The 13184-nt window shown below is 38.5% G+C and overlaps 1 protein-coding gene across 3 annotated transcripts in view; it reads right to left on the reverse strand.

Annotated features, from left to right (window-relative positions):
• The window catches only part of GMDS (GDP-mannose 4,6-dehydratase), a 614085-nt gene that overhangs the window by 301470 nt on the left and 299431 nt on the right, over positions 1–13184 (reverse strand). For all 3 annotated transcript variants that reach the window (XM_004753606.2, XM_045089644.1, XM_045089647.1), the window contains one exon: positions 414–541. In XM_004753606.2, the coding sequence (XP_004753663.1) occupies positions 414–541 (128 nt within the window). The remainder of the gene's footprint in view (positions 1–413; positions 542–13184) is intronic.

Genomic DNA, 13184 nt, shown 5'->3' on the forward strand with positions numbered 1-13184 from the left:
GAGAACTGCACCTTTATACTTAAAAATTCTTTCAGTTAGTTATATGTATATTGGGCAGGCAAGAGGGGAGAATGTGCAAAAAATGAGAAGGAGAAAGAAGCTTTAGAAAGAAAAGAACACTATTCAAACATTTTTTCATCCACCATCCAAATGAATGACCAATACCTCCATTTTAAATAACGAAAAGAACAACTGTGAGAAGTTTCCATATTCAAGGAACACTCAGTGTAATCCATAAGTAAAGCTGAACTGTGGAGCCTTAAACTGAAATGAGTAAGAGTTTAAACAAACCTGCATAAGCAAAATTTTATATGCTACCACCTCTTGAAGGTAATGCTTTTCCACTAGAGGCCCGGCATTGAAAACACCAACTGATGCAGGTCTTTTTAAGAACAAAATGAGTCAGTTCCTACCTCTACATAGTCCTTGGCATGGCCCCAATCTCGTTTGGCATCCAGATTTCCCAAGCTGAAACATTCCAGTTGTCCAAGGTAAATCTTAGCCACTGACCGGCTAATTTTTCGAGTAACAAAATTAGCTCCTAAAAAGAGATAAAATGGTGTTTATCAGTATAATACATTTGACATTTAACAGTTTGGTGAAGCAAACCCAATCTCAGCCTCCGGGCATTTCTTTCATTCTTATCCCCCCTTCTTTAAAATAAGAACAAAAGAAAATGACCATTAACTGTCATTTAGATAAGTTAAGAAGTTCTAATTCTAAGTGTCACATCAGCTCTACTTTCATAACAAACATTTTTCTTTGGGGGACGTCTTAACATTCCTAATTTGCTGCTGCTATATGTGACCCAGGCATTAGGCCAAAGAAAAGCTATTGGAATGCCAGTTTTTAAACAGAAAATTCAAAAGGATTGTATAAAGGGAAATGCCAGAATGGAAGATGGACATCTAAGACCACCCTGATTTTTTAAAAGAACATAAACAGCATATGTTCCTATTAATAAAGCTATTTTGGGGATCATGGGGGAATGGGAGAGGAGAGTAACAGCTCACAGGGTATAACTATTTAAAGGAAACAAACAAGAAATGCGCTTGAGTTGCCAATAAGTGGTGATCGTTCTTCTTTAGAAACCTGCAAAGCTATCCAATTATAAATTATGACATAGTTCCAAGTCAAAAGTTTCCCCATACTATATTTACTGAAATTCCGCCTTCCAAATTCACTTCAGTACTATGTACAAAAAATTTGGTCTCCTGAATTCGGCATAAATATTTTGAAACAATTGATGAAAGGGACCATAAATTGAAGAAAGAAGTGAAAGTGTTTTACATTCTTTGGTCTTTAATGAAAATGTTTACTTTTAAAAGATTACAGAGAAGAATAAAATTAAAAGACACTTCTGAGATGATTGTACCCAAGCCTCTGTTTCTAGGTAAGGTTATCACAAGTACCAGGTAATGCCAAAGTCTCAAGGTAATAACACACATAAAGTCAATAATGGTTGCATACAGTTTAGATAGATTACTATCATAATTTATCACATTTCAATAACTTTAGCTTTGTTCTTTTGCAGATTAAGCAGGGAGGTGAGTTATGATGAAAGCTTTTGGCTTCTAGAGAAACTGGCACAGGGATAAGGGGAATTTTTCTGAAGAGGTTTACTAAATTTTGGCAAGAACACAGCCCAGGGCAAGTGCAAACAGATACTAGATCACTTACTACAAAAATCTGGTGTACACATCTATACCAATACCATCATTAAAAATGACAATGGGATTTCCATGGAAATCTAAAATTTTCAGTTTCTCTTAGCAGCTGATAAGAGTATGCTTTGCTTCTTCCATGGCTTATAAAACACAGAGTGTTTATAAAACACAGAGCTTCTTCAAAAAAGAGCCTTTCGAAATGAGAAAATGTTTAATAAGAGCAATCCTTTTCAATCTGCCACCCTTAGCAATCTTTTATTCTCTATGGACTTGTAACAAATAAATTTAAATTTATAATTAAATGTAGATTTCTCAATGTCCTTCTATTTTAATAACAGGACTATACTATCATTCCAAATATACTAGATAAATTAGTGATGCCATATAATTAGACGAAGCTCCCAACATAAAACGGTTCAGATTATTCTCTTTACTGGGAAGCAAATATTTAGGAGTCCTCAGCAAGTATGTGACCATGTTCAAACAATCTATCTAGGCTCTACCCTTACTGTTTAATCTTTCAAACAGTATTAACTGAGCACCTACCAAGAACAGAGCACTGAGCTGGGGAACTTATAAGTGACACGGCAGCCCCTGCTCTCAAGTAGCACAGAAAGTGTAAGACAGACAAATAAATCAGGGTTGCCAGACGTTAGATGACAGATCTGCAAGAGGAAGAGTCAAAGTCTGGTAACTCCTTGGCTGGATGTGGTCAGGAAACACAGAGAAGCAGAATGCCCTGAGGTCCTGAGGTTTCATTAGGCTGTGAGATAGGGATGGTGCTCCAGGCACATGCAAAAAACAGCACAGGGGCTTCTGAGTAGGCCTTTGTCTCTACTTCCTTATCACAACCCTGCAATGATCATGACCTCAACACCTCCGACAATGGCCTTTACTTTTAGCATTGTGCTAAGTGCTGCTCCATTGATCTATATATCTATCCTCATGAGAGTATCACACATTCTTGATTACTTTAGCTTTACGGTAAGTTTTAAATCAGGAAGTGTGTGGTTTTGGACTTTGCTCTTTTTAAAGACTGTTTTAGCTATTCTCAGTCCCTCAAATTTCTGTATGATTTTTAGGTTCAGCTGCTTAATTTCTGCAAAAAAGTCAACTGAGATTTTGATAGGGATTGTATTGAATCTGTAGGACAATATGAAGAATACTATCATCTTAACCATATCCTGTCTTCTAATTTATGAACACAGGATGTCTTTCCATTTACTTAGGTCTTTGAAATTTCTTTCAGCAATGTTTTGAAGTTCCCAGAAAATAAGTTTTGTTTTTGTTCTGTTAAATTTGTTCCTAAGTACTTTATTCTCTTTGATGTTACTATTGTAAATGAAATTGTTTTCCAAATTCCACTTTCAGATTAATTTTAAACATTATTGCTACCATTTGTTTCACTAATTAATTTTTGGAGAAGCTTAAAATTATTATTTTTTAAAAAAATTTGCTCCCTTCGTTTTTATACCTTATCACACAAGACTGACGTTTTTAGGAGAAAACTATATAAAATCATTATATATTAGAGTGAAACTTAGTGGCAACTTTGCCCAACCATCCCAAGTGTGCAGATGGGCAGAGAGAGAGGCAGAGGCTAAGCAAAATGCCCAACAGTCTGGACCAGTAGATAAGCCTGATCCAAGCCTGTCGTGTGTGATTTCCCACCTGTGGCTGTTTTTACTAAGCCACAGTGCAATGTAGGAGATATCCTTCTTCAGATTAGATTTAAGTGGTTGTATATTATTAACAAATCAATAAATGGACCTGTTGCAATTATTTTAAGTGCACATTTGATTTCTAAGAGCCTTAAACTAGAAGACCTTAGCTAGGAAGAAGACCAAGAAATGAAAGGTTAGCCCAATGACCAAAGACCAACTCTATTAGCTACTGCTTATAGTATTTTGCACCAACCATTTAAAAGCTCTGAAGTTATAGTCTCTTCTGTATAGTAATACTTGCCATGTCAAATCACAGGATATGTTAATACAGGTGAAACAATGCTGTAGAACATAAATCATTACTGAAATGTAAGGAATTAGGATCATCACGTCCTCATTTGTAAAATAAGGATAATAATAGGTAGTTACCATGTAGATCTGATGTTTAAGTAAGAAAATCTAGGTAATATGATTAGGAAGTACTCAATAAATATTAGCCATTATTATAATTATTACATTACAATGTTAATGGTATCTATAATTAAGCCTAAATGAAAAGTTCAGGTTTCTTAGTTCTTTTATGACTAGGTCTCTTAATTCCCTGATTTTTGAAAATCTGAGCTTGAGAACTGATCTAAATAAAGAGCCAATTTCAAATGTATAGACTCACACACTGAAAGCACTAACAAACATTTCTTAAACCAACTGCAGTTTACTTTTTCAATATAAACTCATTAACAAAGAAAAAAGAGTGGCCACGTAAATGTATATCCATAAGAAAAAGATAAATTAAGATGGATTTTAGTTCAAATCTTAGTTCTAAGACTGAGATACCAGTTTTGCTAGCACTGACAGAATGAAAGGAACTTGCATTTGGACAATATAGAATACAAAAAAACCTGCCACATTAAAAAACGTCAAGATACGCTGGATAAAATATATCTATTATTTATTTAAGCTCAAAGCTGAGCCTCCAAGATGGATTTAAGTGAGGGGAAAGCTCCAGAGCACAGGTGTGGGTGGGCACTGAGTGTTCTGAGCTAAGAACATGACTAGAGCACCATCTTAGGACCTGGAAATAGGCTTCAGCTTTCATATCCAAGCCGAGGCAAAGGACATGGTGTTGGAGAGAGAACACTGGAAGTAGGGTTATACACTATGTGAGTTAACAGTAATTCTCTTCCTTTTATAAGTGCCATTATTTTAAACAAGCATTTTAACTTTTTAGTTTCCTTACCTATAAAATGGGAAAATAATCCATACTAAGGACCTAATAAGATACTATAGTTCAAAGGCTGTAGAACACTCTACGATCGTCAAGTATTTCTGTTAGTTACAAATGTTTATTGTCTTGAATATGTTTACTGTGATCAATCTTTTAAAATAGTAAGGCTTTTTCTTTCACATTTGTCTGTATGTGACCTTCTCCACAGTTAGCTCAAGTCTGGGAAAAAATTATGATAGTTACTTCAAATAGTCAAAAACAAAGTTAATATTCATCCCTATCATTCAAAATAGGATTCTGTACCAAGATAGTTAAAATAAGGTTTCATGGAAGAGTAATTTTCTAAATAATTTAGTGTATCAAAAGCCAAGAGTAATCACAATCCAAAGTTTCTCCCAGGTTCTGATGGGCATGCATGTGGGCTGTAGTTCTTGGGGAGAGGAGAAGAAGTGGCAGAAGGGGTTCCCAGGCCATCCTGGGCAGTGGAGAAGGACACAAGCAGAGGCGGAACACAAGTGTTCCAACCCAGCTCCTTGGGATAACAAGCAAAGTATATTTAAGAAATCATTGAGAGGAGGAGCCTTCACCTTATTTCATGTTGGAGAGTCTGGGGAAATCTCCTTAGGATGCCACCTGATATCTGACCTGGGGCAGCTGCACCATGATACACTGAATAGGGCATGAGCTCCCTCAGAGGGCAGGTGTGGTGCTGTGAGACCCAATAGGCCTGGCCTGCAATGATGTATGGGCCCGAGGTGGTGAGGGAGGAAGCCCCGTAGTTGAGTCTTGGCGGTAAGACCATGTAGGCCAGGGACTACATGTAGGATGAGACAGTGGGTCTACAGTCCATAATGCCAAGGAGGGGTAGAGTGAGGCTATCTCACTCTAGGAGCCTACTGGAAAGAGAAGCCCCTGAATTTGATCAGCAGCAGACACCAAAAAGAGCCAAACCTGAAGCTAGCACCACCTCCTTGGCCATTAGGCAAGGGAATAGCTTATACCAGCAACACGGCAGCTACGATTAGCAGTGTGCAGAGTGTACCATTGGGTCTGAGGATGCCAGCTGCCCCCTTGTCAACACCAAATAAAATAAGACACATTTGTATCCCAAATAACTAGATGGCATCTCAAAGAGAAACAAGGGGAAAAAATGGCATATCTAGAGAAATTGGCTTCAGTACTGTATTATAGCAGATACTTAATTACAATTTTTAATTGAATTTGGTTTGGGTTTTGTTTGTTTTTGTTTTTGTTTTGAGAAAAGTATAAATTTAACCATTAGGGACTGTGTGTATTTCCTGTGGCTGCCATAACAAATTACTACAAATGAGGGGGCTTAAAACAACTGAAATTTATTCTCTCACAGTTCTAGAAACCACAAGTCAACAGGGCCATGTTCCTTCTGGGAGGTCTAGGGGAGAAACCTTCCTTTGCTTCTTTCTGTATCTGATGGTTCCAGGCATTCTTGATTCTTATCTTATGGCTGCATCACTCCAATCTCTGCCTGAATCTTTACACCATCTTCTCTGTGTGTCTGTGTCTTGCTTCTTCTGTTTCTTATAAGGATACTTATCAATGAATTTAAGGTCTGCTCTGGTAATCCAGGATGATTTCTTCATCTCAAGATTCTTAATTACATCTGTAAAGATCCTTTTTCCAAATAAGGTCATATTCACAAGTTCCCAGAATTAGGAAGTAGGCATATCTTTCTGGGGCCACTCAATCCACGATAAGGGTCAAGGATTAGAATATTTGAGAAAGTATGATAAAACACAAATCAAGCATTGCTATATTATTTTAATATCATTTTAAGGTAGTGGTGTATCTTTCAGGAGCACAACAGTCAGAGAGTCTCCAGTTGTAAAAGATGTAAAAGGATAAAATAAGTTTCCTCTCTATTTTAACCCTGTTAAGTTGGCCTCAGTGAATCTGAATAGCTCCCTGGATCTCCTCTTCAAATAATGCAAATGTATTTATAGTTTTGGACTAGAAATTCTGTGCATATACCTGTATTTGCCATTTTCCCTTTTCATCACTCTTTCTTGAGTCTTCTGGTATGATTTCCTTTCTTCTAAAAATGCATTCACTAGAAGTTCCTTTAATGTAGAGAAATTGACTCATATTTGGAAGATAATTTCGCCAGTTACACAACTGCAGGGTGTAGACTGTTTTCTCTTAGCATGCTGAAGTTATTATTCCACTGTCTTCCGGTTCCCATTTTTTGCCACTGAGAAGTGTGAGGCCATTCTGTCATTCTTTGGTAGAATCATCTTTGGTATTTTGTAGGTCATCTTTCTTCCTCCCATTAAAGATTCTCTCTTTGTCTCTGGAGTTCCAATTTCATGTGTCCAGAGGATGGTTTTCTGCATGGTACACCCAGTGCTTCTGTATCCGTGTCTCTTACAGCACATCTGGAAATCTCCCAGTAATCATTTCTTCCAATATTGGTTCTTCTTCACTCTATTTAGTTTTGTTTTATCTACTTCCTTTGGGAAATGGAATGCTAGACCTTCTCATTTCATCTTCCAATGTCTTAATTAATTTTTCTTTCTTTGTTTCCATCCTTCCTTTTTTTAAAAAAATAATTTTCATATCTTTGCCCTTCTCTGCTTTGGGTAACTTCCTTAGATCCATCTAATTTTCCTTCAGCACTCTAATATTTTAAGTCAGTCATTTAATTCTTTATTTCTAAAAAAAATTTTTTATTAACATATAATGTATTATTAGCCCCAGGGGTACAGGTCTGTGAATTGCCAGGTTTACACACTTCACAGCACTCACCGTAGCACATACCTTCCCCAGTGTCGATAACCCCACCACCCTCTCCCTACCCACCTCTGCTCGGCAGAGGTTTCATTGTTTCATTGTTTCATTATTCTTTTCCCACCCTCAAAACCCCCCAGTGTTCCATCTCTACTTCCTCATATCAGGGAGATCATATGATAGTTGTCTTTCTCTGATTGACTCTGATTGACTTATTCCGCTAAGCATAATACCCTCTAGTTCCATCCATGTTGTCACAAATGGCAAGATAATTTTTTTTTTTATATCTAAAGTTCTCTTTGGTTCTTTTTTTCAAATCTTCCTGGGCATTTTTATATTCTGTTGCTGCTTATTTTTAAGTAAATAAAATGATTTTTATGATTTATCATTTTATTTACTTAAAGTTGTCATAGTAATTTTATATTCGAATTTGATAACCCAATATTTAAAGTTCTTGGGGGCTAATTTCTTGTTTTTTTGTTTTTTTCCTGTTGATTTTGATTGATGGTGGTTTGTTTCCTTGTGCATTTGGTGACCCTAAGAGTTCATATTTAGTCATCTTAATCTGCTGGAAACCAGAGGACAAGTCTGAGAATGACTGTTTCCTCCTGAGAGTGTCTGCATTTGTTTCTGATGGAAGCCAGGAGACACTAACCTCTGCAACCTTTCATCCCCTTCCACAGTCCCCAGGTTAATACTGTTCTGCTCTTCCACTTTGTTACTATCTAAGGCCAACAGCTGAGCCTTCTAATTAAAGAGGCTGAGCATTACCTAAAGGTCTATTAAAAATCACTGCATCAGGCGTGCCTGGGTGGCTCAGGTGGTTAAGCATCCAACTCTTGGTTTCTGCTCGGGTCATGATCTCAGGGTCCTGAGATGGAGGCCTGAGTGGGGCTCTGCACTCACTGTAGAGTCTGCTTCTCTCTCTCTCTCTCTGTCTCTCCCTCTGTCCCTCCCCCAACACTTGCACATGGTCTCTCCCTCTTTCAAATAAATAAATAAATAAATAAAAACACTGCATCACACTAAGTAAACAGAATTAGATATCACTTTGGGGTCCCTAGAGGTCCCGGTCTATTGATGGGAGGGAATTGCCAGGGAGATGACAGATATAGAGAAATAAAGATATTAAAAGAAATTAATTTTTCTGCATTTCTGGATGCAATGCAAACAATTGTGCCACCCCATACATATTTATTTTCATACTAGACATTCAGAAAAATTTGATTTTTTTGGTTTTCTCAATGGAGTATGCCTGTATATAGATACGCACACACACACTCATAGACACACACACATATATATACACATGTACACATACACACATATATAAACATCTAAACCTAAAATTTATATCACTGGTTTGCTTATACTTTTTCTCTGGCTCAAATACAATTACTTATAATGATTTTTTTTTAAACATACTAGGCAAATATACTTTTTTTTTTCCTTATGAAATCCTGAACCAGAAGATTGTCTTGTCTTGTGGTTCTTCCCCTTTACACTGGGCCTCACTTCCTGTGAGAACAGATGATTATGGCCTGCTGTGAGATCATTCCAGCACCAACACACAGGAGGCAGCTCAGATAAACAACTAAAGCCAAATTCCTAATTTCCTGGCTTTGTTCTTACATCTAATCCTTACATCAATGTGTGTGCATATATATGCATGTTCCTTATTAAACTTTATAGTATAAAATCATATAATATACCAAGATAATATTCCCCTAGTCAGATACCTTCTAAAACAAGTTTAAGAAAAAGAACTGACAAAATTTATAAAACATACACTCTAAATTATCAGCATTTAACTTTAAGACATGAAGAGCAGCACACTAACTAAAATTAAAGAATTGGATCATCTGCTAAATCATATTCTTTACCACAATTTATTACCCTTCAATAGAGACTTTGTTTTTGTTTTCATAACATACAAAATGCAAGAAAGGGCATATTATTATGACCAAGTGGAACTAAGGGAAGAAACATGAGGGAGATAAAGTAAGGGAGATAATTGTCTCTACTAGGAAAATTCTGCTTATCACAGTAAACAAAACTGCTTCTTTTTCTAACATATATTTCACTATGGCTCTGTCTTTATAATGCCTAACTCTAAAGAAGCAAAGTATCTAAGAGTGTGTAGAAATTATCATTGTTTGTAGGTGTACATGACATACAACTGTGTATACATGAACACATACATACAAACATATGCAAAATGTATCCCTGTCAGCATCCAAATAGTATTTGAAGTAACCTCAATTTCTCTAAGAAAACTTCTATTTCATTGTTCAGTACTTTCATCCAAAAGCTTTAGATTTAAAGATTTTTTTGGAGTTAAAGTACAAAGCCAGTTTGGATGATATTCATTGCAAAACAGAAATCATTCCAATTTATCCTGAACCCCACATGAACCTCCGCCCTGGGGCCCTGCATTCCCCCCCAGTGGTAGTCTCTGGCCACCCCACTGGGAACTGCCTGGGCCATGGCTCGCAGCAGACAGGGTGTAGAAAGAAGAGACACTGGGAAGGTCATGGCTGACTGAGCAGACTGCGGAGATCAGAGAGCTCATACCTCATTTGCTCACCAAGTCCTGCCAAGAGCAACACTATTTAACTGCAGGTACTCAAAATCCAACAGGCATGCTTAAAGGAATCTCAGGCTTACAAGAGGACCATTCACAATGTGCATTTGTTGGGGATAGGTACCACCTTTTGGCAATTATTCATAAATATGTGTTTAAAGAGAAAGATTCAAACTACTTTGCTCTTTGTATCAATGTCCAATGTTTTTCTACTGAGAGTTAAGATGATTCAAATTCAAAAATCCTTATTTCAAGGTTTCCCAGTTTGGCACTATTGACATCTGGGACTGTCTGGTGCATTGCAGAGGGTTAGCAGCATCCCTGGCTATCACTCAATAATGCCAGGAGCACCCCCTCCACAACAGTGGCAACCAAAAATGTCTCCAGACATTGCTAATTTCCCCTGGGAAACTAACTGCCCCCCACCCTTGAGAACCACTGCCTTAGTCAAACAAACCAACGCTGACAAAGACAAAATCCCACAAAATTAAAACAAATTTATATATAAACGCTAACCTTACCCACAGATACACTGTGTTATTTTAAGTCTCTCTATTCATTTGATACACTGACGAAACCATCAGAGAACTAATAAACATGAAATATTTAAATCATGATGAGACAGGGTGAGTCTTCATCTAGAGTCAAAGTGAATATATGAGTCTGGCCTCCTGAGGAGGGTGTAGGTGAAAGCACACATTTGGGAACCATTGATGTCTGGATGGTATTTCAAGTCCTGAAACTGGCTGAGACCACCAAGAGAGGGAAGTGAGCAAGAAAACAGAAATGGTCCAAGAACTAAATCCACTGACACTACAACGTTTAGAGGTCAAACAGATGAGGAGGAAGCAGTGAAGCTGAAGGAAAACAAGAGCATGGAAGAATCCGGAAAGTCTGGAAAGCGCGTGCCTGGAAGGTTGTTAATCACCATGACTGTAGGTCAGGAAGACAGGGGACAGATGGAAAAACGACCACTGGGTATGGCGGAATCAAGGTGATTGGTGACCCTGATCAGAGCGCTTTAGAGGAATGAAGACAGAAGTCTGATGGGTGAGAGGGTTCAAGAGACAATGGAGGAGAGACTGAGACACTTTTATTTCAAGACGGGAGAAAAAGCAGCATCTTTGCATGCTGGAGGGAGAGATCCAGTGATGACAAAGAAATGATCCAGGAGAGAGGTAAAAATTGCTGGTGCTGTGTCTCTGAGTTGGTGATTACAAAAAGGGCCTAGTGGATGACTATTGAGCTCTCCAGACAGCTCATCCATGGGCACAGGAGAGAGGGTAGAGAGAACAAAAATTCAGATTAAAAAATGTGCAGATGTTCCCTCAGAGGGCTTCTATTCCCCCGCTCAGATCTTAAACAAACACTTCCCTCTGCTACATGATTTATCCTCTTGTCCATAATGTCCATCCCTACAGCTGCACTATACCTGTTCTCCAAGCACACGGAACTCCCAGCCTCTTGCTCATGCAGATCTCTCAGTCTTTATTTCCTTCCTTTTTGCATTATGATCCATCACTTCAACCATTTTCTTGCTAATGCCCTTAATTCCTTTGCTATCCTAGCTGTTCCACTTCACATACTCTGCAAAACCTCAAATCAATATCAGTGTGTTTCCTCCCATGCTGCAGCCTGAGTGCTATGGGAGAATACACCTATTCTAATTAAAGCTCCCCAACTCAAGCTAAGCTCCTGCTGCCTGGTAATCATTTTATATGACTTGCAAGTTCCCATCAGACTTTCCTCCTACTCACCTCGGGGGATATAACCTCTACCTCACACACGTCTCCACTTTAGCTGACAAGACTGCTTGTCTCTGCTTGATGAATGGGCTTACCATCTACCCAACTGCCTGGGAGTCCCCTTTGACTCTTTCTCATTCACATCCTCCAGTCAACTATCCAACACCTACTGCCTCGACTTCTCAGACATTCCTGTACAACTCCCAAATCAGGCCTCTACTAGACCATGATAGTGGTGGCTGCCTAGTTTGTAGATTCCCCCAAAGGACATTTTTTTGTTGTTGTTCCTTTATTCTTTGCATGGTCCTAATGGCAAAAGCCTGAGTCTACCTTTCTGACTGCGCTGATTTTTTCAAGAGCAGGAATCAAACCCACACTGACCCAAAGAAGCACAGCGACAGTGATTGGTTGAGGGATGGGCACCTAAAGATGGCAAGCCAGTTAGAGCCCTTCCCTAGGTCTTCTCCTAGGGAGAACTTTTTCCTTCAGCACAATGAGACTTAAAGATGCTGGTGACCTTAGTTCTGGCTTCATATAAGAAAGTGTTTTAGGATGACTGGGTGGCTCAGTCAGTTGAGCATCTGCTTTTGGTGCAGGTCATGATCCCAGGGTTCTAGGATCAAGTCCTGTGTCAGGCTCCCTGCTTTTCCTTCTCCTCCCTGCTTGTGCTTTCTCACTATCTGCGTTGTTATCTGTCTCTGTCTTTCAAATAAATAAAATCTTTAAAAAAAAAAAAAAAAGAAAAAAAAAGTGGTTTAAAAGATGAAGCCAAAACAGAAAGAGGATATGGAGCCAAGAGACAGAGAGAGAGCACCCTCAAGTTATTGGAGTTCTGGTTCCAGTTGTCACTCTGGTCAGGCCAGATACATCTCTGTCACTTTCACACTTGGGTAACATCCATCCAACCTACCCTCTAACTTTATTTCTCTGAAGCCTAGTGTGAGTTTTGACATTTCTAAACCCAAATTCCTCACAGGGCACAAGTCCAGCTCAGTGAATGACTTCATTGGATCCTGAACCTACCATTTTCTCTTCTGGATTACTGCCACTGCTGCGAGATGCTCTTCTCACTTTGAGAAAAATCTGGTGTAAAAGCTTACAGATTCTAAATGCAAGTCTGACCAAACCCCCCTGAAGAAAGTCTTCAGTGATAGGAATAATCCTGTGTGATCTGGCTTCTGCCACCTTTTAGTTTCTCCTCCTGCCCCTTTCCCATCTCACAGTTCTCTCCAGCAACATCCAACTGTGTACAGGTTCCTCAGCAAAGTCCCTTCTCCTCTGTGAGAAATGTCTTTATCCAACTGTCATAATTCACATATCACTTTGAGAAAAGGATTTCCTGAGTTTCCCCTCACTGAAAGCTGTTTCTCCTCCATACTCCTCAGTCACCCCTTTCATATGTCAACCTGCTTTTATTACACTTCACTGTAATTTTTAGTTTACTTATCTCTACTGTGAGATTTTTAAAGACAAGGATTATATTGATCATCTCTTTCACCAGAGTGTAGTATAGGGATATCACATGAAATGTGTTCA

Source organism: Mustela putorius, unplaced genomic scaffold, assembly GCF_011764305.1.
Source record: "Mustela putorius furo isolate JIRA1106 unplaced genomic scaffold, ASM1176430v1.1 tig00000117_pilon_pilon_pilon, whole genome shotgun sequence".
Classification (NCBI taxonomy): Eukaryota; Metazoa; Chordata; class Mammalia; order Carnivora; family Mustelidae; genus Mustela; species Mustela putorius.